The 26,754-nt window shown below is 41.8% G+C and overlaps 1 protein-coding gene across 2 annotated transcripts in view; it reads right to left on the bottom strand.

Annotated features, from left to right (window-relative positions):
• Window positions 1–9,540: 9,540 nt before the first annotated feature.
• SYT14 (synaptotagmin 14) overlaps window positions 9,541–26,754 on the bottom strand; it is a 535,709-nt gene continuing 518,495 nt past the window's right edge. Inside the window, exons 6-7 of one of the 2 annotated variants that reach the window (XM_086927826.1) lie at window positions 25,069–25,125; window positions 9,541–10,754 (exon numbers count right to left, since the gene is read on the bottom strand). In XM_086927826.1, coding sequence (XP_086783952.1) covers window positions 10,441–10,754; window positions 25,069–25,125 — 371 coding nt within the window. In that variant the 3' untranslated portion in view covers window positions 9,541–10,440. The remainder of the gene's footprint in view (window positions 10,755–25,068; window positions 25,126–26,754) is intronic. The other variant, XM_086927827.1, reaches the window with a different exon arrangement.

Below are 26,754 nucleotides of genomic sequence, written 5' to 3'. Positions count from 1 at the left end.
TGATCTTCTGCAACCCATTGAAAAGTGGGAAAGAGATAGTCATCCTGACCAATTTACTAGATATCTCTTTCGGGAAAGTTTCACGAATGATGTTTTTTTATGATATCCACCATTGATAAATTATCAAATAATGAGTTTTTATGGAAGTCATTGTATAATCTGCTGGAGTTCTGAACAATCTGCCATGGATCCAGCTCTCATGGACCTCCGGTGGGCACCACTGGTACACGGGACGAGAGTACATTTGTAAATGTATCCGAAGAGGCATATATACACTTTGATGTTGATTAACAATGCTCCTCCATTTCAAGCACATTCTTCTACTGTAGTAATTTTTGGTTTGCATTATATGTCATTAACAGAGACATTGCTCATACACTTTATGACATCATTTTATTCTATATAATACCTTCAGACAAAAAGAAATAGGAAGCCACCCACAGAACCGGTGGATTAACAGGCAATATAAAAGTGTGCCAACAAAATACTACGTACATACAGTATCCTCTCACACAATCGGTGGATAGTTTTCTGCCTTTATAAGGTACTATTTGCTTAGTCCTCATAATTTCATATTAAATAAAACAGTACAAACAAAAAAATAAAAACGCATTAAAGTTGACAAAAATTTAACATTAAAAAGTTGCATTCAGTACAATCATTTGCAATCATCTGAAAATATCAACGAAAACCAAAACATGAGTGCAGCTGCATTTTTATGCGCTGTTTAGTATCTTACAGATCCATAGGCATACACTTCCACCCGAAGATCATTTACTGTCACATCAGTGCATTTATAGAAAAATAGGTAAGAAATATCTGTAAGAAAGAATTAACGGATGGGGCTTTTCCTCAAACACAGCACAGAAAGAGAAACAAACACATGGTTAACATCTCTTATGGAAACTGGTCATACAAATTCTTGAGAAATGAAACAATGTTAAAGCATAAGAAAACATTTTATAAAGCCTTTGTTCACTAGCAACAAAGAACTGCTGGGCCCGGCCAGCAGAGGGTTAAAAATTGAATCATTTGTTTGCTGCTGGCAGTTAGCTGTAACGGTCAGGGCTCTCCCTTCAATGTGCACTTATTCCACATCTTCATCCTTTTAGTCTTTACAGGCCAATTCACACTTTAAGGCCAGCATGTCTAACAGCCACGAAGCACAACTAGCACACAGAAGATTAGAGTCACTGTGGGTAATGGTGGAACCCCATTGAAGGCTGAGGTTCCATTGTCTAGCGCTGCTCCCTAGCAATTTCTTGGAATGTATAGGAAACAACGTAGCAGTTGGTGGAGCATGTCTATCGTTTCTTCAGGACAATAATCTCACGTTGATTCGGAAAGAATGGGCACGTTGTAAGGTTCGGCAAAGCCTTTATTCTGTACTTCACAAACTTGCAAAGCTCTAAACTTATTTTCCAATTACGCACCATACTGGCCTTTCCAAGGATCAACTCTATGGCAAAACAATTCAAAGAACACTAGATTTTTTTCTGTTTGCAGCAAACTACAAAACGCCGAGGGTGTTTCACTTGATTTGCTGAAAAATAGGTCTGCAAATGTTAATTTTGTATTTTTTCCTAATATTTTAAAATGAGCTTTGGCAAACTTGGAAGGTCTGACTTTCAACAATTAACAATCGCAACCAGCATTGGTTCATGCCTGCATCTACATGTGTTAAAAGGTGAAGAGCATGCTCAGTGCTGTTATCTGCAATATGAGCTAGTGTACAGAGAGACAGCTGTGTCTCAGCCCCACCATGCTTCACCAGCAATCTCATGATGGGCATGGGCCATGAAAAGCCATGCTAAGCCATACATAGTCACCAAGCTTCAGGTTGGAGTGAGCAAATACATATGACTGTGTTCTTGACACCTCCTGACTCGCACCCTCTTCCACACTTTGCATCAGTTACACAAGCAGCAATGGTGGAAATGGGATGGCATGATGCAAGTGGCAGTGTGAACCAATCTTCAGGCAATGTGTTTAGAGGAAGCTTCTCTCTTTAAACATCAGTGACAGACTGCCCTCGTCCTGTGGCGTGAATTCTCTAGAATTACTGAGATAACTGCAGTCTCATTACTTTCATTGGAAAACCGTACTCGAAGATGGTCATCATTTAACTGCATTGAACTGGCAATGCAAGGGTGCATGCAGTAGCGTAACAAAACGTGAGCTCCACCCTGTTGCAAGGTACATGGAGGAATTTAGGAATAAAAATTGACCGCTTCCTGTCCATGAAAGACCATATTGCGACCACGACCAGCTCATGCTATTATGGTCTTTGACTCCTTCGGAAAATACTTTCGTTTATACCTACCTCTCATCGCAGGACTTTAGTGCACTCAATGGTAACCAGCCGTTTAGACTATGGCAATGCCCTTCTGGCAGGAGTGGGCGAGACACTCCTGGCCAAACTACAGATTGTTCAGAACATGGCTGCAAGAATGATCTTAAATCACCCGGCAGGCTCGTCGTCAACTCCACTGCTTAGAGAACTGCACTGGCTTAACGTAAAAAAAAGATCCTTCTTCAAAATCTGCTGCCTAACCCACAGCGCTTTTAACGATAAAGGCCCCGCTACTTACAACGCAAACTGATTAAATATTGCCCCAGTAGGAGACTTAGATCCAGCTCACTAGGTCTGTTACAAGTTCCTCAAATCCGTCTCACCTGGACAGGAGGCAGAGCCTTTTCCTATCTGTCCCCCAGATATTGGAACCAGCTCCCACAGGCTCTACGAGCCATCCCGAGTTATGGCTATTTCAGGAAACTGCTGAAAGCTTTCCTATTTTAACTAATGCCCGACCCTGCACCCCTCTAGCAGAAGGCCAAACCTCTAGTCAGCGCTGAAATGCCCCAGGGTGAGTTGAGCGCTTAATAAAATGCTTAACATAACACATAACAATCCCTTACAGTCCTAATCAGGAGCTCTCAGTTCAGGATACTGTGCTGTTGGGGCCCGTGGAGCTAAGGGTCCCCTGCACCAGTAGGACTATGGGGTCCTATGTTATGCCACTGGGTGCATGGGGATTGCAAATTGCCACCAGCAGCCACTCTTTGCTCCCCAGAAGCTCAACGTGGCGGCAGAGCACAGGTCTTGTAGCACCATTATCAGGATGCTGGCTGAGTTATCCAGAAACTGAGACAGAAGGCGCAGGTCTACTGTGGTAACCTTTGGTGCAGTGGACGACAGTAGAGGAGCATGGGTGGAGCAATACACTGGAACAGGTCCCTTTGCTGTTCAGATCCCAGGTATTTAGGGGACAGATTTGGGCAGGGTAAGGCAATGTTGCAATGAAACGCTTAAGCAGGCTGCCTTACACATCTAGTAGCCAATATCTAACAGTGATATTTAAATACTCCTCGGGCTGAATCCAAAATGTGAATTGCACTTTCTTCAAGTAGAGCCTGGATGAGGCTTACCCCAAACAAACCAATGAATATAGGATGCTGAACCAAAGCGTACGTATGTGTCTTTGGTGCTGATGACACTCATTCTGGCAAACACCTAACACGATCTACATGCACACCTAAAAAGGAGCATTTTGAACCTCTGTTTAGTTTCAGAAAGTTTGAAATGTTTCTCACATAAATTCAGGAAGTGTTCATAAGCAAGGTCCCACAACTTCCTACAGCCCTACTTCAATGCAGACTTCTATTCACAGATACTACTTCACCTGTGACTTGTGTTGATAATTAAATTCCAACAACAAGACTTTGATTTTCATGTTTCTAAATGTGTCTGTCTGTTCTGAATACCTCTTCCACGATCAATGCGAAACACCACTGGTATCAATTCTCTCTTTTCACATCCAAGATAAGATTACAGCCGAATGACTATGCGATTAGAGATACTCAAACAATGCAGAGGGTGTAAAAATGCAATATTAATAACAAATAAATTAAAGTAAATAAAAGTTGAATGCAAGAATCAATTGAAACAAAGTGTCCAATAAAGGAAGGATGTTTAATAATCTGAAAAGCAATCTTGTGACTCCTAAGTGACTCTCCACTTGGTCCGCTATGTAAAAAAGCACATAAACACTTGAAAGAAGTTGACTAAAATAAGTGGACCCATTTCCTCGCCTCTGGAAACAGTAGTACAGTTTGATCAAGTCAAGGATGAATGATGAATATTTAACAGTATTATGTCCTGTATTAAGGCCGAGTAGGAGCACGCAGAATGACAAAGTCCCAATGACTAGTAATCATTAACAACTGACCCCATAAAATAACTCCATAAACACACACTAACTTAGCTTTATTGCTTAACAACCAAAATCTAGAGTTTCCGTGAAATTCAGACAAACCTTCAGTGGATTACCTACCACATTATATACTAATCTGTAGATTGCATGCCAATTTCTGGTGGGCCAATATATATATTCAGACCACTTAGAACCAGAGAAGATTCACCTAAAATGTAGTCAAGCCAGGTTCCTGGAGGTCAGAAAGACTAGTCACTCTGGCAATTATTAAATTATATTCCAAGTGATCATTAGACAAAGTAATTCACATTATCAGTGAATTAATACTGTTTTACAATTTTTTTAAACATATCTAAAAAAAACAGCTTTACAATGGCAACAGAATTATTCAGACTACATTTTGGGAGGCTTGAAGAGTGTCATTCACAGTGTTGGCTTCCCTTACAATGGTAATTAAGCTCTCTGAGTAGAAATATCATTACCAAAGGTTATTTGTCATAGTATTATTAACAAAATATACTCTGAAATAAATTTCGAGGTTTAAACAATGTTTACAAAAATACTGCTCCAATATGTGGAGATATTTCACTACTACTTCCAAAGGGGTGATATATTTGTAAATTTTAAGACAATATTTTTGTCAGAGAATATTTAGGCCATGATAATCTGATACCATAATTTGCTAAAAGCATGTGCAGCTCCCATAAGTAGATCCCATTTGGGGAAGCATGAAGCTTATCTGTTGGCTTGCTTTACTATAATAATTGATGTCTGCACCACAGGGTTTCAAACTGACTATAGCTGGACTTGATTTCCTGCCTCGGACAATGAGGTTCTGATAACTAGTAAAGTGTGATGTTTGCCTCATTAGTGTGTCCTTGGTTCTAGTTTTGGAATGTCCCATTAGTGTATCCTTGGCTCTAGTTTTGGACTGTATGTCGAATTATATATATTTGAACTCTGTGGGGTGGATTTACAGGCCCAGTGTGCTGCCAGAACGTCATTTTTTATAAAGTTCCGGTGGCACACTGGGCTCACCCATATCTGTGGCTTTTCATGGTCTCATAGATATGGTGTGAGGCAATGTAGTGCAAGTTGTTGCGTTGCCTCACAACATAGTATAAGAGTTGTTTTTGTGAAGGAAGGTGTCCCTTCCCCACAAAAAAACAATCTGATTTTAATGCAGACACCCTTGTTCAAGGGTGCTTGCATTGGCGCATGGCAGCTATTAGAGTCCTAAAGCTGTGAAAGAGGACAGGAATGTGCCATATGTTATAGATACAGTGCATGCCTGTCCTTTTCTTTTGACATAGGGCAGTGCAGCAGAAAAGCTTGCGGTGCTGCCCCGATACCAAAATGTTGTAAATGAGGGCCTAAATATTTGGCAAGTAGAATGGCATTCATAACATCTGGAACTGATTACGGGTATGCCATGCATATACTCTCACAGCACAGGTTACATTATGTTACTTTAGTTGCTCTCCACGTCTTAAAAGGGCTTCAAGTATAGCAGACATAACCAATGAGAAATGTTGCCTCAAACTCAGAGAAGGGCACATCTCATTTTTAATCGCTTTACTTTAACCAACCTGCACCGGTTTGTGAAGAAAGTTTATTTGCCTAATAGTAAGGGCACGCTTTTGAAGACGTTTTTTTCTCTTGCGTCAAAGAGCAGGGTTGCGTAATAATCGAAGATTAAAGTGAGTTTCCCTATTGTTTTAGGCCTGACCTCTAAGGTATTAAAAATCCAAATGAATACACTCATTGTAATGGAAGAGTGCCACAATCAATCAGCCTACTTGGAATGCAGTCTGTAACTACCAACAAGTCCTCAGCTGGAGCCTCCTCACAACAGATGACTGAAAAAGATTCTAATCATGAGAGTTTATCCAGGGATGTTGGGGGCAATGTGGCTATTGAAGGGAGCCCACTGAGTAATTGCAGAGGGAGTCTGCTTGCAGGAGCTGTTTCACAGTGCACAGCTGATCTAATGCTTCATGCTTCTGTGACGCAGTCCCTGAATACATTAATAGCCTGTACAGAGAAGATCTCTAAACGAAATCCCTGCAGGGTATTTTCTGGTTTAAAAGAGTGGGCATGGACAGAATGCAGATGAATTGAGTCATTATTAGTTTTTTTTTTTAAAGGAGAGCTGGTGCACATGGCTGTGGTTATTTCCCCCCTTCAATGGGGTGAAACACTGGATCTGGGTGAATGAGTAAAACCTAAGCATAGAGCTGTAGGTTCAGATTTACTAAACTTTCACATCACGCAGCAAGTTGTTTTGCATGACAGGGAGAAAGCAGAAAAGCACCTTATTTACTAAGCTACGGTGCACTTATGCTCTCTTCTTGCACTGGTGCACTTGCGACAGCTTAGCACCAACCCATGCATCCTTGTGTCATGCCGCAAGGGTTCATGCATTGTGGTCCGGATAGTTTTTGTGCAGAATGGTATACCTTCCTGCACAAAAACTTTACTTAGAAGTGTATTCCTCTTTGTATTTGTACTTTAGAATGCAGAACACATGCAAGGAGGAAGTAACAAGGAGAAATATAGATATTTTACCTAGTTACGCCAAGGTCGGGTAGGCGCACTATTTTGGTGCAAACCCAGGTTTACTGACTCAAGTAAATCTGAGTTTTTGCAAACCACATTCGTGGGTTCATGGGAATGCCAAGGCTCCACCCATGTAATGCCTCCCTTACGCAGGGTAACATTAGGCAGAGCAAAGCGCTGGATTGAGTTCCTTTGGGGGTGAAAAGTGAAGCAAGGCCATCCAGATTGTGTCATAGCATAATTAGACAAGGGGAGCGGGGCTGGATTGAGCATTTTTGCCAGGGCTTCTTTTGGCTCCCCACTCTGACCCTGTATGTGATAATCTAAACATACGTTTCATCTGTATGCATGTAGGTGGCCTTAGGATCTAAAGTCTTATTCAATCTTCTTTTCTACAAGCTGAGGGTTCTTTCCTGCTGAAGCCTTAGCGTTATCTATTATGCATTCAGAAGTTTGGAAATGTACTTAATAATAATGTGGCTGGGATTCTAATTGTGTCCCTGTTCAAATTAGTTAGCTTTGCCATTTGTTAAATGGATCTGCACAAGTACCCTATTGATACAGAGCACTGCTAGTGGGTTATAGAAACAGGTAAATTAGTGCTATGAGTGCTGTGGAACTACTGGCACCTGTTTAGAAACAACAGATAAAAAGCCAAAGAAGTGGAATCTAAAAATAGACATGGACTAAATGTTCACATTTTAAAAAATGTTTTTGCAGTGTGAACTTGTCCCAAAGGCATTAGAATGCTTTAGAAAAGCACCAGGTATTATTTATTTGTTTTAGGCACAGAGATATTAATTAGGTGATTTGCCAGAATCACGGGATATTGAGCTGAGGATGGGACTCAAACGTGGCTCCCGAGTTCCAAAGTCGGCAGCTTCAACTATTAGGCCACATCTCTTTCCTTAGTTGCATTTTGTGTTGTTAGATCGCCCTTTTTTGATAATTTGATAATAGAGTATCTTGCCCTTTATGAAAACACAGTTTCAGTGAGTTTGTTTGCATTTCTTTGTGCAGAGTTAGCACCCATTTTGTGGCTGACATTAAAAAAGCAAATTCTGTATGTACTTAGTTGTGGTATAGCCCCATTTTAATGCATCAGTACTGGGGAAAGTGACAGAGGCACCAGGAGTAGCCTTGGGCTTTAAAAAATATCCTACAAGGGCTCCAACTCACCAGGGAAATGCCCAAAAGAAAAACAGTCCTGTCTAGCCCTGATAATGTAATTGTTTTCCCAGATGGTTTTGTTTGTGTAACAGACGCTTGGCATGTTAAGATGTATCAGTGGGTGTTCTAGGTTGGAGAACTGGTCTATGTTCTAGCTAAATCACCTCAGCTGAGTTCACTCAGAGAAGAGGAGATGACCAGTAGGATGAAAAAGTGAATCAGCATTAGGGCCTATCATTTTCTGTGTCTTTATCAGTGACATTACAGACGGGAAGAAGATGAGATTGTGCTCCTATGCATATGACATGAAGCTGTTCATGAAGCCAAAAAATAAAAAGAGATGAAAGAAAACAGAGGTGACAACAAACAGCACCATGTATTCAGTTTAAGAAAACAAAGACAGCAATATAAATAATTAAGAGATAGACATCAGAAAGCCTAAAGAGGTATTAAAGTGTCTCAAAAGTCTTCATAGAGGTCAAATCTAGGTAGATAGAAGGGCGTAACTGTTTATAAACCGGAAGACAGGAGGGACATAACATATATGATAAATACATTACCTTTCATTACCTAGGAATATAAAAGAGTTGGGAGAATGTATTAATTTAGTAGAAGAGTAGCTTTAGAACAAAGGATCATGAGATAAAAGATATCACACAGGCTCAAGAGTGGCACAGACTTCACAAACAATTTCTTTAAAGAGAGTGGCAAAAGCAGTGGAGACAAAACCAGTAACAGAATTAATACACTTCCCTACTTGTATGAGTGCAAGGGTATCTCTGAGCCACATCATGCTTGCAGGTCTACAAGACTGAGACAAACGAGGATAATAGGTTTTAGCTTTGAAGTTGCCCATGGTGGTCTTATGGTCTTTACCATTGGATTGGTGGGTGGTTAACAGTCTTGTGTGGCATGTAGGGCTTTGGTCATGGTCTACTGTATCATGTCAATGTCTAAAAAGAGTATGGCAACCTCCTTAAGTCTCTTCCTTAAGTAATGTACACAAAGGGCAATTCTTGAAAGTAGCCCTGTGCTTTCCATAGAATGTTGTCTGTGAACCTTGGTGGTTGTGGCATAATTGTGTGAGAGTACTACGAAGTAGGCAGAATCATTTAAATCTATATATAATTGATAGAAAGGATTTTTGCCAATAGGTCAGAGCATGTTTTTTAACAATTGTGTCCTCTTGAGGCTAGAAAAGCAGTGATAGCCATGAGCTAGCCTTTTTGAGATAGAAAATGTAACAGTCTTTTAACATTTGCAGTTGGTAGCATTAACTTTAAATATTACTGTAAGTGTCAGGTGCTTTGAGAAGACTATGTGGGCAGATAGTGAGTTCAGTAAGTACTGATGGTGACTGCATATAAGAAGGATGAGGAAACGTGGGATGGTAAGAATTGTATGACGGATTAGAAGAGTTATTAGAAGTGCTTTCGACAGGAGGTCGCACAGGTTTTCAGAACTCCTTTAATGAAAATAAAATACTTCAAAGAAACGAGGGCAACAGTTTGGCCTCGATGAGTCCAGGTGCACGACAAAACATCAGAGGGGTTAATAGTCAGGCACTCAGTGAAGAAGATGTATTCATTTTCTGCAAGTGAATGTGCCTTACCCCTGTCTTAGGTCCAATTACTCAGAATGTTCAGGAGTAAGACATACATACTCAGGCCTTATAGTCGCAAAGATTCTTTTTGGTAGAAAATACCCCTGGAAAGTCACGAGTAAGTCACACCTAAATTTGGAATAAGGCACATTTGCCCACAGAAAATGCTTTGTGAAGCTGGCATTTTATGTTTAAGTTCTGTAGTCTATACGCTTTTCCTAAAAAGACAAAACTATATTAATTGGATTTTCAGACCACTGTTCGTTGCCCGCACATTTGTAAAATTATGGACGTGGGCTACACCTGTTAAGTTTAAACATAGAGATATTCGTTTTCACATCATGAACGGTATTTTACCTGTAGGCACATAAGCAACTGCCCTCCTCGTAAAATGTACTGAAATAAACAGAGACACGATTAAGATGTGTAAGATTACAGCATACTTTCCATACAGGAAGAGCCCCTTGTTACAAACATCATGCCAGTAGCCCAAGCGCAGGTTGCACAGTACAGTGGGTCACAGGAAAGGCGGCCATCTTGGCAGGCATTTTCAATAGTTTAAAGAAAAATACTCACTTTCATTTTTAATAAAATGCTCGATTACTACAAAAAAATATTTCGAACACGAATGCAAAATTATCCAAAGATTGAGGAGAATTCTTAGCTTGTCTGTCATCACAGATTAGTGTTTTCGAATCTGTCATATAAATTATTGGAACCACAGCTGATGATGTTGCATAAAATGTCTGACATTCCATTGTCTGTTGTGCATTTTCTATCTGCGGAATGTTGAATCTGTTGCTTTTGAAGGCAGGTTCTTGTTGTTGGAGACTCCCACGGTAGACAGATGTGCGCTCCCAATGAGCCTTGCATTCCCCTGTCATTCACTGTTCTTCAAGATTCCAATAATGTGTGCCATCTGCATACCTGTTGTCCTTTTGACTCCTTCATTTCAGTCCAGTGGTTGAGCTCTTCATCTCCTGAGCTGTTGAGCCCTAAAGAAATCCAACCTATCATCTCTTTGCGCTTCATGCTACGTTTATTGTACACAGACAGTATGAGAGTTACGTCTGATAGCTGAAACAGCGCCACTTGGAAAATGAAGGTCTCTTTGTATAATGGATTTGGTTGACCTCGGCGAAGGGATGTCTTACACTTAGACATCTCCTGACCCATGGAGTTCAGCAAGGTTAGCTTGACATAGGTATCTACAAAGTGAATAACAATGTTTAGAGGGATGAGCACAAATAAAGTTTATAGCAGCTGTGCAACTTTGTGTATGTTATAATGCATTCACATGGAAGGATATGGCGTATACCAATGTTAATTGAAATCGATTGACTAGAAGCAATTTTGACATTTACAGATCAAATATGTATTTTGAAGCATACAGTTCAGCTCCGCGATCACAAGATTGCTTTTCGGGTTGTAAATTTATACATACTTTTTAAGAGATAATACCATGGTATACTACATAATCCTGCTGTAAACTAGATTTAGTTACACTGAGCCGAATTTTAAAGCATTATTGACATTGAGCAAGCTTCAACTAGCCACAAGACTTAAAGCAGACCACTGAGTTCTCTGAAAAGAGAAATATATGAAGAGGCTGGAATGAGAACACCAAACGTAAGAGAAACAAAGAAAGTGCTATGGTAACATCAAGACAGGTTAGAATGGAACACATATTAAATATGGGAACTAAACAAATTCTCTGAATGGATGCGGTTGGTTATTTGCAGTTTGTATGTGTGTGTACATATTGTAAACTACGTTTTGCGTTTCTATTTCAGTTTGTTCATGTTCACAGCGTTGTGTGCACTATACCTGAGTGAACATCAACATTCCTGAATAATTTGTTTAGAGAGTTTCTGTCCTTATTTCTGTAGGCAAGTGGATGTCTGTAGAACGTTTACAAAATGTATATATCTTTTCTTTCCAAACTATAAAACCATGTTATTTATATAAATTGCACACATATGACTTATAACTATCAATTTTGATCTATGTTTTGCACTACATGCTGTCTGTTCTGAACTTACACGATATTGCTCATAGCACTTCTTTGTGCAAGTCTCCTCTACATTCATTTGCTTATTTTTCTTAGAACTGATATGGCAAGGTGGTGTGGTGTCATCATTAAGAGATTTCAATTAAATATTTTAAAATGTTATCTGAAAGCTCCTTTATGTATGTCTGCTCCTACCTGCAACCTGCACTATGTAAAGAGGGTCCAGTAGAAAAAAGAGAGATTTATGCTAGTTAGACATTATTAGTGAGCTCATGATGGGGACTTCAAAAATAGATTAGGTTTTCTGTTCCCTAGTTGAGGCACTGGAGTCAGTACTTATACATATAGCTTTCCAGCTCCTTCTGTCGATGGATGAAGGTGGGATGTTTGATTATTTTACATAACTTTAGTAAAACTTTTACTTCATACTATAGATAAGAACAAAGACATACCCTCATAAAAAGAGTAGGACGTTGAATTTAAGAGAATCTGTTTGGTTCCTACTTTACTTGTATTCACTCCCTTCCTGATTGACCCGACATTCCCGGTCGACTGTAGATACATCCATTACATTGAAGACACAGGCAGGGAAAATGTACTTGTTTTTTTACATGGAGAAAACAAACTCAAACTTTTTTTCAATACGAAAATATTTGTAGAGTTGGCGCTTTAAACATGGGGCCCACTCGGAAAACTTTCAGTTATGTAAAAAGATGTCTCCCTGGTGGAACAAAAGACCGCTGACCAAGGTCTAAATGGCCCTATTAGACTCCAGAAGAACAGGCACATGTCTCAAACCAACGTGCACTAGTTGGCATTAAATAAATACACAATCATCTTATTGTTTGGTAGTGAAGTTCAAACACTTTATGTGAGGCTAGGGGTCTAATCAAGGCCCTGAATAATGTATGGTCTTTCTGGCATCTATCTTCTCAAACCCATCAAGGGCATCTTGAATTACAATGCTACAGACAAATAGGACACAGACAACTCTCCTTAGCATATCTTATCAAATGGTTATAAACATAGATAACGTCATAATCAGGCACATACTCAGGCACAACTAAATAGTTGGTAACTTGGGTCAACTAGTTTCAGTACTAGTTTAAGGCCAAAAAGGTACTGCTCTTTTTTTCAGGACAAAAAAAGTGTTTACTACTCCATGCTACTAGATTAGAGCCATCTAGCCCTTCACCCTATGCATTCAAAACAGATACATGAAGATCCAGTCCCATCTTTTACTATTGGTGCTAGATGGGTTCAAATAATATTGGTTAGGAACACTTATGAGTTGAAGTGAATGTCTTAATGACTCATGTACGAATTAAAATGAGAACAATCAATCAATCATGAAATTTGTAGAGCGCACTACTCAGCCGTGTGGGTCTCAAGGCGCTGGGGGGTGCTACTACTGCTTGAAAAGCCAGTTCTTGAGTAGCCTCCTGAAGGTTAGTAGGTCTTGGGTCTGCCGTAGGAGGATAGGGAGGGTGTTCCAGGACTTGGCGGCGAGGTAGGAGAGCGATCTGCCACCGTGGGTCACTCTTCAGATGTGGGGGACGGTAGCGAGGGCGCGGTCGGTGGAGCGGAGCAGAGTGGAGCTGGCAGTTCGGTTTGTAGAAGGTGAGTTGTCTGTTGAGGTATGCTGGTCCAGTGTTGTGGAGTGCCTTGTGTGCGTGGGTGAGGAGCTTGAAGGTGATCCTTTTGTTGACGGGCAGCCAGTGCAGGTCTCTCAGGTGGGGTGTGATGTGGCTGTGTCGGGGGATGTCGAGGATCGGGCGGGCAGAGGCGTTTTGAATGCGTTGCAGTCGTTTCAGCAGTTTGAATCCCAGGTTGCGTGCGTGGTCAGTGGGTGTTGGTGCTGCTCCCAGGGTGGTCGGCCACCAGGAGTCGTCCCAGGCTGAGGGGGTGGAGTCGAGGATGAGGACCTCTGTCTTGTACGAGTTCAACTTCAAATGGCTGTTCTTCATCCATTCGGCGACAGCTTTCAGTCCTTCGTGGAGGTTGGTTTTGGCAGTGAGGGGGGTCCTTGGTGAGGGAGAGGATCAGCTGTGTGTCGTCAGTGTAGGAGATGATGTTAAGGTTGTGCAGTCTGGCGACGTGGGCTAGGGGGGCCATGTAGATGTTGAACAATGTCGGGCTGAGTGATGATCTTGGGGTACGCCGCAGATGATCTTGGAGGCTTCGGAATGGAAGGGGGGGCGGACGCTCTGGATTCTGCTGGAGAGGAAGGAGATGGTCCATTCCAGTGCCTTGTCTTGGATCCCTGCGTTGTGGAGGCGTGTGCGTAGGGTACAGTGTTAGACAGTGTCGAAGGAGGATGAGGGCTGCGGTTTCGCCGTTGTCCATCAGGGCCCTGACGTCATCTGTGGCGGCGATGAGGGCAGTTTCGGTACTGTGGTTGCTGTGGAACCCGGACTGGGATGGGTCCAGGATGTTGTTCTCCTCGAAGTTGCGGGTCAGCTGTTGGTTGACAGTTTTCTTGATGACCTTCGCCGGGAACGGGAGCAGTGAGATCAAGCAGAAGTGCTTGAGGTCCCTCAGGTCTGCCTTGGGTTTCTTGAGCAAGGCGTTGATTTCGGCATGCTTCCAGCTCTCCGGAAAGGTCGCGGTCTCGAAGGAGATGGTGATGGCCTTGCGGAGATGGGGTGCGATGGTGGTGCTGGCTTTGTTGAAGATGTGGTGTGGGCACGGGTCTGACGGGGAGCCGGAGTGGATGGTGTTCATTATTTTGATGGTGTCGTTGTCGTTGATGTTAGTCCAGGTTAGCAGGGGGTCGCTGTGGGTTGTGGCCATGGGGTCTGAGGTGTCGTTGGCTGTTGGAGTGGTCAGGTTGTCGAATCTGTCGTGGATGTCTGCGATCTTGCGATGGAGGAAGGTGGCAAGGGAGTTGCACAGGGCTTGCGATGGTGGGATGTCGTTGGTGTTGGAGCTGGGGTTGGAGAGTTCCTTCACGATGTTGAAGAGCTCTTTGCTGTTGTGTGCGTTGTTGTCCAGGCGGTCCTTGAAGGAGGTCCCTTTGGTGGCTCTGATGAGGTGATGGTGTTGGCGCATGGCGCTCTTGTGGGCTACTTGGTTCTCCGGTGTCTGTTTGCGGTGACATTTCTTCTCTAGTTTTCGGCAAGTTTGTGTGGAGGTCTGAAGGTCCGCGGAGAACCAGTTGACTTTCTTGTTGGTGCGTCTGTTGGAGGGTTTCTTGATCGGGGTGAGTGTTGGCACAGTCGTTGATCCAGAGCCTAAGGTTGCGGTTGCTGGCGGCGGGGTCGGTGGCAAAGGGAATAGTTTGCACCTTTGAAAGGTGTTAGCTGACCTTTTGGCTTTGCCAAAGCTTAAGAGCATCGTTTTAAAAAAAAGGGTTGTTGCCAATACCCAAAAAAATAAGAAAAGAAAGAATGATGTATTCATGTCTTATACATGTTTCTGCATCGCCACTCTTGCACATGTATGTGTCATCACACTGAGATGGGCCTTTTTTACTTTTAACATACTGTTGAAAGTAAGTGGGCACCCGTCTTGGAGCAGTAAATTAAAAAAATAAATACTTATACAACACTGCTTCATTATCTGGAAAGTAGTGACCTGATAACAAAATGCAGCTGCTTAGTCGGGGAAAAAGAAAATGAGAAAAAAAGCTTGAGGGGACGGGTACAGAACAGATGGAGCCAAGTGAATTGCAGAAGAGTGAGAATGGAGGATCAGGTGAGCAACAGAGAAGCGGGGGAATGATAAACAAAATTAAAAATAAGCAATTAGTGAAGAGCAGGAGTGAGGAGAACAAAGGAAAAGCTTGTAGGTAGCAACATAAAGAGTGTGGGGATGTGGGAATTTGAGGGGGAAGCAACACACAAGGCAAAGAGCAAGAAAACACGTGCACCCTTATGGAGTGCTGAAAGCAAAACATAAAAAATAGTTCCCTAATGTCAGTCACGGAAAGATAAAAGTCATCCAATCAAAAGCATAGCATATACAAGAAGAGGAAGGCAAGCCATCAAGTGATGCAAGCAATGACATGAATGTCAACTAATAGTGAGCAATACACTGACCCAAAGGCCACTGTAAGTACTTGTATTGCACACAGTAGGGTTTTCAACACAATAGGTCTTTCCCTAAAGCTGCCTGTAGCTGAGACCTTAAAAGGCCACCATTCAGAAATCGTTTTACAAGGAATAGCTTACCCATATGTCGTGACCTGGGCACAAGGGCACTAGGACCCTCTCCCCGACTGGTGGGGAGGGGGCAAGGAACCGGACACCACTTTCAATCAAGGGGTGGGGGACGGGCAGAATCCAGGGATAGAGCAAGAGGCTAGACGCATGCCTGGCACAGGGCACAAAGAATAAAGATCATTTGAATACTATAGACTATTGTCGTACCTGAAGAGTCCTGATAAGACAACTGGCTACGAGGTTGTGAGGAGAAGGATCACGCGTGTGTCCAGCACCCCAGGAGTGAAGAACCACGGAGCCAGGAGCCCACCCTGGTCTGAGAGAAGGAGCGGAGTCACAGAGCAAGAGCCCACCCTGGCCGCAACAGGAACAGCGCAGGAAAAAAGAAGGAACCATCTGGCTGTGACAGAAAGCCGGTAAGAATCCTCGACCTCCCAAGAAGCAAGCACGCGCGAGAGAGAATCAAAAGAAATCTCGTGCGAGATCTCGCGAGAAGACAGCAGCCATCTTGAGGTCAGGCTAAAGCAGCCAATAAGCGTCGCTGAAGGCCTGACGGCCATCTTTAAGTCAGGCGGGAACTGAAAAGGACCCGCGATCTTTCGAGACTTGGGCGGCCATCTTTCAACCAGGCAAAATCAGCCAATCCGGAGCATGAGAGGCCCGGCGGCCATTTTAAGGTCAGTAAAAAAAAGGAAACAAAGAAGAAAAAGTGTGTAAAAGAGAAAATAAAGTCAAAGAAGAAGAAAAAGCTGTGCAAAAGAAAAACAAAGAGACAATAAGAATGGAAAAAAAGAATAAAACAGTTTAAGGTCAAGAAACACAGGAAAAATAAGAAAATGTGCGGAAACAAAGAAAATAAAGTCAAAGAAATAGAAACTTTTGCGCAAAAGAAAGAGACAAAGAGACAATAAGGAAGAAAGTGTAAAGAAAAGAAAAAGAAAACACAGGAAAAACAAGAAAAATAACGGAAAAAGAGAAAATAAAGTCAAAAGAAGAAGAAAAAGCTGCACAAAAGGAAACAGATAAACGAAAGTGACAAATAAGAGAAGAACAGAAACTAGCACAGAGGTATCAAATAAAGAAGTGCCACAGGCCTACAATGACTAAACAGGCGAGTGACAAACCCAGCACGCAAGCAATGTTCCGTAGACCCCTTCCATTCAACCTATCAGAACCACAGATAGGCATCAGATGGGAGCGATGTATTGGCATGTTCGAAAGATACATGTGCGCCACTGATGTAGTGGACGCTAAGCAGTTGGATCGATCCTAGGGGACGAAGTAGGCGACCTACTAGTGACATTCCCTGATGATCAAACAGAAACATAAAAGGGCTAATCAAGTGCCTATTAGATAGATATGACCCACAAAGAAACATTGACTTCGAGAGATACACCTTCGCATTTGCATTTCAGCACACAGAGGAGTCCCATGACGATTTTGCGACAAGACTGCGCAAATTGGTCACTCACTGCAAATTTGACAAGTTTGACAACGAACAAGCAATTTACCTACGCATCATTAAGGGATGTTGGTCAGTGGAATTCCGCACACAAATTCTAAAAGAACCGACCTCGTTGGAGAAAATTCTAATGAAGGCCAGGGCAGAAGCGAGGGCAACGGCGCAAGCAAAACAGATGGAGCTGGAGTAAGGAGAGGCGAATAGAACAAGCAAACCGCATGGTCGGAAGTAGCCGCATGAACAACTGGAAGAAAGAAAACAATGAGGAACAGCCAAGAAAAGAACATGAAAAAACATGTTACTGATGCGGACTCGAGTTCCCACAGACTGGCGCGTGCCCGGCAATGGGTCAGAAATGCAGAAAGTGCAACAGGAGCAATCATTTTGCAAGCGCGTGTCTAGGCACACAATTCAGAAGTGAGAGAGAACGACCTGGAAGACCACGGTTGACGACAAACAGATATGCCAGGCCCTTGGAAACTGCAAACCGCAGCTCATCAGCTGAATCTGATGGAGAAGCAGTGCAAGAGAACGTAGAACGACTATACCTGATGTCCGACCTCGCTCCTGCAGAAGAAGCAAAACTGCGAGAGAGCATCCACCTAATAGAGAAACATCAAGTAAAAAAAATAGAGACCGTGAACATAGATGTGGGACAACACAACACATGTTTCGTGCTAGACAGTGACGCCACATGCAACATCATGTGTGTATCAGAATATGCGAGAGACGATTGGGTTTGGGTAGGGGACAGGAAGACTTGCTGCTCTAGCGGGTACGATTATGAGCTAGATTAGTATTTGCTAAGATCAGACGATGCAAACAGGTCAGGGGAACAAATCCAGACAGAAAACAGCCCCTCTGAAGGTAAGGGACATGTCCCATACCAAAATAGATAAGTACAAGTCCTGTGCACACGTATCACAGTTATTAGCTAGTGGGTAGTTGTATTTTCGCATGTACTGATCAAGATTGAACTATAAAGTAACGATTTAAACAACGCTGGACCTCGATCATATTTATTTGAACTTTTTCTTAACCTATTTGGTTCTGACCTAAGAACCCATAACTGTGATACAGGGAGAGGAGTGGCGCCGCAAACAGGGTCACTGACGCTGGAATCTGGGGATCACGGTTCGATCCCCGGCGCCGACGGCAGATTAGCCAAGCACCATGTGACTCTGGGCAATAACTTGCTTAATCTTCCTGACGGCCCCCAGCGCCTGAAGACCCTCACGGGTGATCGTTCACGCTTTACAAATGTGGATTATTATTATTATATATACTTGTGCACAGGACTTGTACTTGTGTATCAGAATATGAAAAGATGAAAACAAAGCCGGCACTGGTGAAATCCACGGTTGACGTATTCACGTGGGGATAAAAAAAAAACAGTGATCAATATGGGGAAATTTACAGAGACACTGATATACAAAGACCTATCAAGCAAGGAAGACATCCATGTACTGAAGGGTGGCATTCCAAGACCATGTTTACTGAGTAACGTCACAGAGGAGGTGATGGGCCTCCTCGCAATGACATACCAATTGTCAGCGAAGAAGAACATCCTGCGAGACTATCCAGAAATCCTACATGAACTAGGGAAACTAAAAGAATGGCAAATAACACTGCACATAAATGAAGCAGTAAAACCAGTAGCTCAACATCACAGACGAGTGCCGATACACCTGCAACCGCAAGTAGAGGAGGAAATACAAACGTTGCTAAGTCAGGACATTATAGAGCCGGTAGACGGGCCGACACCATGGGTATCACCAATAGTGGCAGTCCCAAAGAAGAACATATCCAAGATTTGCATCTGTGTCGATATGAGGATACCAAACACAGCAATCGAATGGGAAAGACCCCCTGGACCACAACTAAATGACATGATCAGCTTCCTAACTGGCACATGCCGATTCTCAAAGCTGGACCTGCGCAAAGGGTATCATCAGCTAGAGCTTGACCCACAGTCAAGGTACATTACAACATTCTCCACGCACATGGGTCTATTTTGCTACAAGCGACTGAGTTTTGGCATCTCATCGACGGAAGAAATATTTCAAGAAACTATACGGCAAGTCATAAGGCCGGTGAAAGACAGCCTCAACTACAGTGATGACATTCTGGTATTTGGTCGAACAGATGATGAGCATGACAAAGCATTGCGGGACGTATGTTCCCAGCTGCATCAAGCAGATCTAACGCTAAATGAAAACAAGTACGAAATAGGGAGAAACAAACTGGTATTTTTCAGACACATCTTCTGTAAAAAAGGGATGCGACCCGATCGCAGCAAAGTGGAGACGCTGGAAAAAGCGAAGCCTCCGGGCGACGTTGCAGGAGTGAGGTCATTCCTTGGGCTTGCCAGCTACTGTAGGAGATACATAAAAGACATTGCCACAATAACCACACCACTGAGAGAACTGACGAAGCAAGGCCAGACCTTCATGTGGACATAAGAATGCAACAAGGTGTCTGAGGCCATCAGACATGCAGTGATAGCGTGGACCATCTTGCATACTTTGATACACTGCTGTGCACAGAACTGACGGTGGACGCTAGCCCGGTGGGACTAGGAGCGATCCTGGCACAACATATGCTAGGCAAAGAGTCTCCAAGAAATATCATGGCATACGCAAGCAAAGGCCTGTCCGACATTGAGAGGGAATATTCACAACCGGAAAAAGAAAACCGCGCAGTAGTATGGGCATGTGAGCACTATCACGTATTCATATAAGGGGAACCATTCACTATCGTAACGGATCAACAGGCCTTAGTAAAGATCTATGGAAATCCAAATGCGAAAATACCACCTAGAATCGAGAGATGGGGCATAAGGCTGATGGACTACAACTTCAAGATCGTGCACAAACCAGGGAAAGAACACAACCCGCCGGACTACATGTCGCGGCACCCTTTGCCACAGACACCTGAGGCCACATCAATATCGGAGGAATACCTAAACTTTGTACTGAAACAAAACACTCCGGCATTGATAACAATAGCAGAGCTGGAGCTAGAAACAGAGAGGGATGCCACAATGCCGGCGATAAAAATGGTAACAAGACAACAAAGATGGAGACATGTCAACAACAACAACATCATGGAAAATTGAGTGATCTGAAAGGAAATGCTGGCGTTCAAAAAGATTCATGAAGAGCTATCAGAGACCAAAAATTGAATAATAATGAGCGGGACAAGAATAGTGATGCCAAGAGCTCTGTGGAGACAGACTATAAATTTGGGGCACAAATCACACAGAGGCATGGTGGCAACAAAGAAACTGCTACGGGAGAAAGTGTGGTTCCCGGGGCTGGACAACATGGTGGAGGCCACTGTCACAAACTGCCACATCTGCCAAACGACGGGGCAGCCAGCAAAACCAGAACCGCTACAAATGTCAGAGCTCCCGCGGGCAGTGTGGACCGAACTGGCAGCAGACTTCTACGAGCCTCTGGAAACAGGAAACTTCCTGCTCATGATAATTGATGAATTCTCCAGGTTTCCCATCGTGCAACAAGTATCGTCAACATCAGCAAGTGCAACACTGCCAACTCTGGACGACATATTTGCAGCCTGGGGCTCCCCACAAATGCTTGCTGGGAAAAATTGCACACCGGGCATAGTGTTAAATATACATCTTGTAGTGCTCACACCATAGCTCTGATTTGTGAATACATAACACAAAACTAATTAATTTGAAGAAAAAAAAAATTATTTAATAAATTATTGTCTTTTTTATATTATTTTATATGATAATTCTTTTCACATTTTTCTCTAATTTATTTTATACTGTTAAAAAACACAGACAAACATGTATGCAACGATATAATCATTACTGTTTTGATGCTTACTAACTTTTCCTATCTAGTTTTTGAAAGACCCCAATTTTTTGATGTTATATAGCAGTCTGAAAAATTGGCAAACTGTTTCATTTGCAGTTGGATATAGAGTCAAAACGTTGCTATTGTCATAGATGAACAAAACTTTACAAGTTATTCATATACATATCTTTTGACATTTCAATTATTAGACATAAGGCTATGATGCAGTTAAGCCAAAAGAGACCGGTTACAGAGTGTTGAATTGCACCAACGCGTTTTGGCGACAGCCTTCATCAGGGTATTCACATCAAATTTTGCTTCGCTAATTTATAGGTTTACGAACATATGAAATCTTTTTTTTGAGATGGCGATGTATCATTCGCATATATGTTTGAAGTTTAAAGGAAGCATGATTATATTATATATATAATAGTAGTAGATCTTCAATCAAAGTGAAATTTTCAGGCGATGTCCTAAGGATATCTCCTGGAGTTAATCTTTTGTATCACAAATTTGTTTTATTTATTTGTCTGTCCTCCGCGTATAATTATTGATATTCAAAAAGAAAAAAGAGAGGGTCTTGTTTATCTTCTTTGAATTCTGATACTGGTATTTATACCTCTTAGGATATTTTGGTGATGTCTGCACATCTACATAGGACTCCTCTTTCTGTACGTTTAATTGGGTCTTTGTTGAGAACAGATGGACTGTTAAATGTATCGGGTTCCAAACATGCCGGTAGCCTGGAGTTTCATTTACCAGTCCATCTGTTCTCAACAAAGACACAATTAAACGTACAGAAAGAGGAGTCCTATGTAGATGTGCAGACATCACCAAAATATCCTAAGAGGTATAAATACCAGTATCAGAATTCACAGAAGATACACAAGACCCTCTCTTTTTCCTTTTTGAATATCAATAATTATACGCGGAGGACAAGTAAATAAAACAAATTTTTGATACAAAAGATTAACTCCACCTGGAGATATCCTTAGGACATTGCTTGAAAATTTCACTTTGATTGAAGATCTACTACTATTATATATATAATAGAATCATGCTTCCTTTAAACTTCAAAAATATATGCGAATGATACATCACCATCTCAAAAAAATGATTTCATATCTTCGTAAACCTATAAATTAGCGAAGCAAAATTTGGTGTGAATACCCTGATGAAGGCTGTCGCCGAAACGCGTTAGTGCAATTCAACACTCTGTAACCGGTCTCTTTTGGCTTAACTGCATCATAGCCTTATGTCTAATAATTGAAATGTCAAAAGATATGTATATGAATAACTTGTAAAGTTTTGTTCATCTATGACAATAGCAACCTTTTGACTATATCCAACTGCAAATGAAATATTTTGCCAATTTTTCAGACTGCTATATAACATCAAAAAATTGGGGTCTTTCAAAAACTAGATAGGGAAATTTATTAAGCATCAAAACAGTAATGATGATATCGTTGCATACATGTTTGTCTGTGTTTAACAATATAAAATAAATTAGAGAAAAATGTGAAAAGAATTATCATATAAAATAATACAAAAAAGACAATAATTTATTAAATAAAATGTATTTTTTTTCAAATTAATTAGTTTTGTGTTATGTATTCACAAATCAGAGCTATGGTGTGAGCACTACAAGATGTATATTTAACACTATGCCCAGTGTGCAATTTTTCCCAGCAAGTTATTGCCCTGTCAGGGTATTATCCTGATTTCAGGGGGCCCCTAGTTGTATTTTTCAAGACAGTTCCCCACAAATGCTAAAGACAGACAATGGCCCGCCATTCTCAGGGGAAGAATTTCGAAAATGTATGGACTATCTAGGGATACATCACAGGAAGCTATCGGCTCTGTGGCCACAAGCAAATGGCATGGTAGAAAGATTCATGGGAAACATAAAGAAGGCTGTCCAAAGAATAAAGCTGGCGCAGGTATCAATAGACAGGTTCTGTGTCAAGTACTAAGGGACTATCGGAACACCCTTCACAGCTCCACAGGATGGTGTCCCGCCGAGCTAGTGCTGGGCAGATCATGCAGGACAAGGCTATCGCAGCTGGAAGCAACAACAACGCCAGAACAGCATCGGAGACATGCCACTCCTGCGCACCTCATGCAAGGGGATATTGTGGGGGTGTGGCAGCGGCAGCTGAGAAAAACGGACAGCCATTCTCAAAGGAGCCGTTAACGGTGACCGAGGTAAAAGGGCCCATGATAACAGCAGCAGCAGGTCGTTACTGTATCACACGAAACAGCTCACACTTCAAGGAACTAAAGATCATGGACGAAGACGGAAGAGATGTCGCAACAGGAGACTCAGGCATGCGACAGGATGAGGATGAGCAGATGGACAAAGGAGAGACACATCAAAGAAGAGAGTGCAAAAGACCAAAGAGACTGATTGAAGAAATGTGATGAGGACACAAGGACATGTCATCAGACACATCTCTCTCTATCTGTCTTTCATCTCTCTCTCTCTCATATCTCTCACTCCTCTCTCTACAACTATTTGGTAATCACCATCTCTCTGTCATTTCTGCAACAAAGGGGGAGATGTCGTGACCTGGGTACAAGGGCACTAGGACCCTCTCCCCAACTGGTGGGGAGGGGGCAAGGAACCGGACACCACTTACGGTCAAGGGGTGGGGGACGGGCAGAATCCAGGAATAGAGCAAGAGGCTGGACGCATGGCTGGCGCAGTGCACAAAGAATAAAGATCATTTGAATACTTTATCAGTCTCCTGTCATACCTGAAGCGTCCCAATACGACACCATATATCTAACCTGTTTCATGTTAGTATTCTCTGCCCAGCTTCAGTATGTGTAAAATGTAACTTATAGCTTTCGGGCCAAAGGAGTCTTCTAAAACTTGCTGATAAACAATTCGACCAAACAAAGGCCCCTCAACTCCCTCTCCCGACTCTTAATGACGAGATCGGGCACTTAAAAACACAATTTACTGCTCTGACCTCAGTTTTGTTCTAATAACAAACTTAATACATTAAGTACGTATGTATTTAGTCTTCCACTTAAGGAAAGAGTTTTACCACTTCCCTTTTGAAATGAGGATCAGTTGAAGTCTCACTAAATTGGCATCTGTCTAAGATAAGTACGAAAATATAAAACGACAGCAATTAAACTCTGAAAAGAGAAAAGTAAAGGTGAAGGAAACAAATGGCCTTGGAGAAAATATGAGTATAGATTCGTCTTTTGCCTTTACAAATTTGTACTACGTTTATGTCTATGGCACTGAGGAAAACCAACATTTTGGTAATTTAAAGGTTGTAGGTATGTTACATGTTAGAGGTCTTTTCTATTTAGGTAGCAGATATTAGTGATAATTCTATGAATTAATACACATAATTGGCTGATTTTATATGCATTTTCTAGGTCATTATTATAACAATAATTATGTCAGTGGTTTGACTTGAAAATCAATAACTGTTTAGATTTCGAAGTCTTTATAAATACATAGTAGGCAAATGCAATTGGCACCCACTGCTTTTATTACAGAAAAACGAAAGTCTCATGGTATTTCAATTGTAACTTGAGAACTAAACTGTTCGACTAAACCCATGCACACCAAGTCCCCCACTCTGAGCATGCCTGTATTTTCTGTCCACATTTCAGCAGTTACTGCCTGGTAGCATTGCAAGGGTAAAATTACAGGTGGGCGAATTTACTGCTCAACTCAGAAGTCCAGAATCTCTGCCGATCACGGAATTCGTGCAGCAGGAAAATGGGGGCCATAATGGGGTAAGTGGATGACTTTACCATCGACACATTTTTCAGGGAAACCTATATTTAATGTCTATCTGTGCTACTGCACCTATTTTTCTAGAAAATCTAATCAGCTCAGAGTGGTATGTGTTCAATTGTGTGTTGGGATTTTGAAAACCACCGTCCAATTCAGAGATTATCACACATTTGCATTTGAATATGGCAGATAACATGTACATTTCCGGCAACCAACTTTGTGGACAGCTTTGCTGCTGGCATATTTTCCTGTGTATGAAAAAGACAACATCCAAGTTAGCCTGTAGGGGAACTCACCTCGAATTATATAAACCTGTCCACCTATCAAGTGCTTAAGACAACAGAACAGTCCGTCTGACAACAGGGGGTGGAAAGCAGTAAAAGAAATAATGATCAGATGTCAATAAGTGGGGGAGACAGGGTTAAAGGTTAAAGTTTAAGAGGAAACACTTCACTGGAGTGAAAAAACAAGGCAACAAAGCAGATCAGTTCATAGAGGGCAGAACAAGAGGGTAACTGGGTAAATTGGAATGGAATGATAATTCTTCAACACCATTGTGCAATAATTACTCAAAAATAAAACTATACTGATGCTAGAGTATCTCGCTGATTTATCCACATAGTTAATGACGTAAACACTGGACAAAAACATGCATTAATGTAACATGCTACGCAGCAGTGGCTGGAAATCAATGTGTCATTTTGTTTCAAAATAGAATTAAGCATATAAATATACTCAATTTTCACAAACAAAATATCAGAGAGCTATCCAGTTGTTGCGATTGATATTCTTCCCACCTTTATTTCCAGTCACCTTCTAATTGGTCCATAATTCGGGTTGAATTTAACACTGCTTTAAACTAATTCCTAGTTAAGGGGACAAGCTGAATCTTAAGAGAGTTCTTGGAACTCTTCTGTAGATTGCCACACTTGCCTTTTGGGACCAATCAGAGGTTATGGTACCGCTCTGTCAGAGTCCAACCATGCAAGCCACTGGAAATGTAAACTTTTGTCACCCCAGGTCACCAATCAAGAATGGGAAATAAATGCCCGCTTTGGAAGTTTATATCTAAAAGGCAAGTATATATGGAGTTAAAAATAGTAAATCTATACTTACCTCTAATATGTTTGCTACAATATTCTTGTAGCAAGATATTTTTATAGTCGATATTCGGACATACAACCATTTTTTGCTTATTCCTGCTTTGAGGCTGGTGCGCTTTGATCTAGCAGGCACTCTCAATGGAACCTGTGAGCATTTATTTTAAAGTACCCTCCCTTCAACTCATGCTCAAAGTTAAGAGTTAGTTAGTGCATGAGTTGGAGAAAGAACATTGGTGAAATACAAGCATTACATTATTTGATTTTGACTTATTATGATTGCTGATCTCCAATAATTTAACTTTTTAACAGCTTTTGCCTTCTGTAATTACCTTTAGTTTGTGGAGGTTTCATTAATTGGCATTGGACTTAGTCTTCTGAAAGCTCAGACAGTCCTGATCCTATGTCTGGATCCTCTCAATTGTTTTAATTAGAGCAGTGACAACAACCTTATGTAAAAGCCTACCATTTAGCTAACCACGTGTAAAGTCCGTGGTGCACCATTTTTCCTACTACCACATGGGTGAACCATGGCTGCCCAAAATAGAATACCTAAGGCTACAGCCTAGCAGAGCTAGCTGAGATAGAATGTTGAAAGACTTGAATTTGCACGGTGATTGCACTCACTGGAGGGCAACTAAACTCTGGCTTAAGTGAAAGCTTTCCTAGGATCAAATGGGCTCAGCTGAAGAAGAGTTAAAAAATTCCTGAAATCCTTATCTGTTCCTCTAGCATTTCTTGTGTTTCCTCTCTAGCGACCTTCTATTTGATAGAGTCCACGATCTGGATTTCGCAGCAGACATAAAGCCCTTAAAATATTTCTCTCTGGTGGCCTTAGGGAGACTCAGTGATTATAACTGGCTTGCAGCCACGTCATAAGAC

Source organism: Lissotriton vulgaris, chromosome 6, assembly GCF_964263255.1.
Source record: "Lissotriton vulgaris chromosome 6, aLisVul1.2, whole genome shotgun sequence".
Classification (NCBI taxonomy): Eukaryota; Metazoa; Chordata; class Amphibia; order Caudata; family Salamandridae; genus Lissotriton; species Lissotriton vulgaris.
The sequence above is the reverse complement of the archived record's forward strand: the minus strand, read 5'-3'. Positions and strand labels throughout refer to the sequence as shown.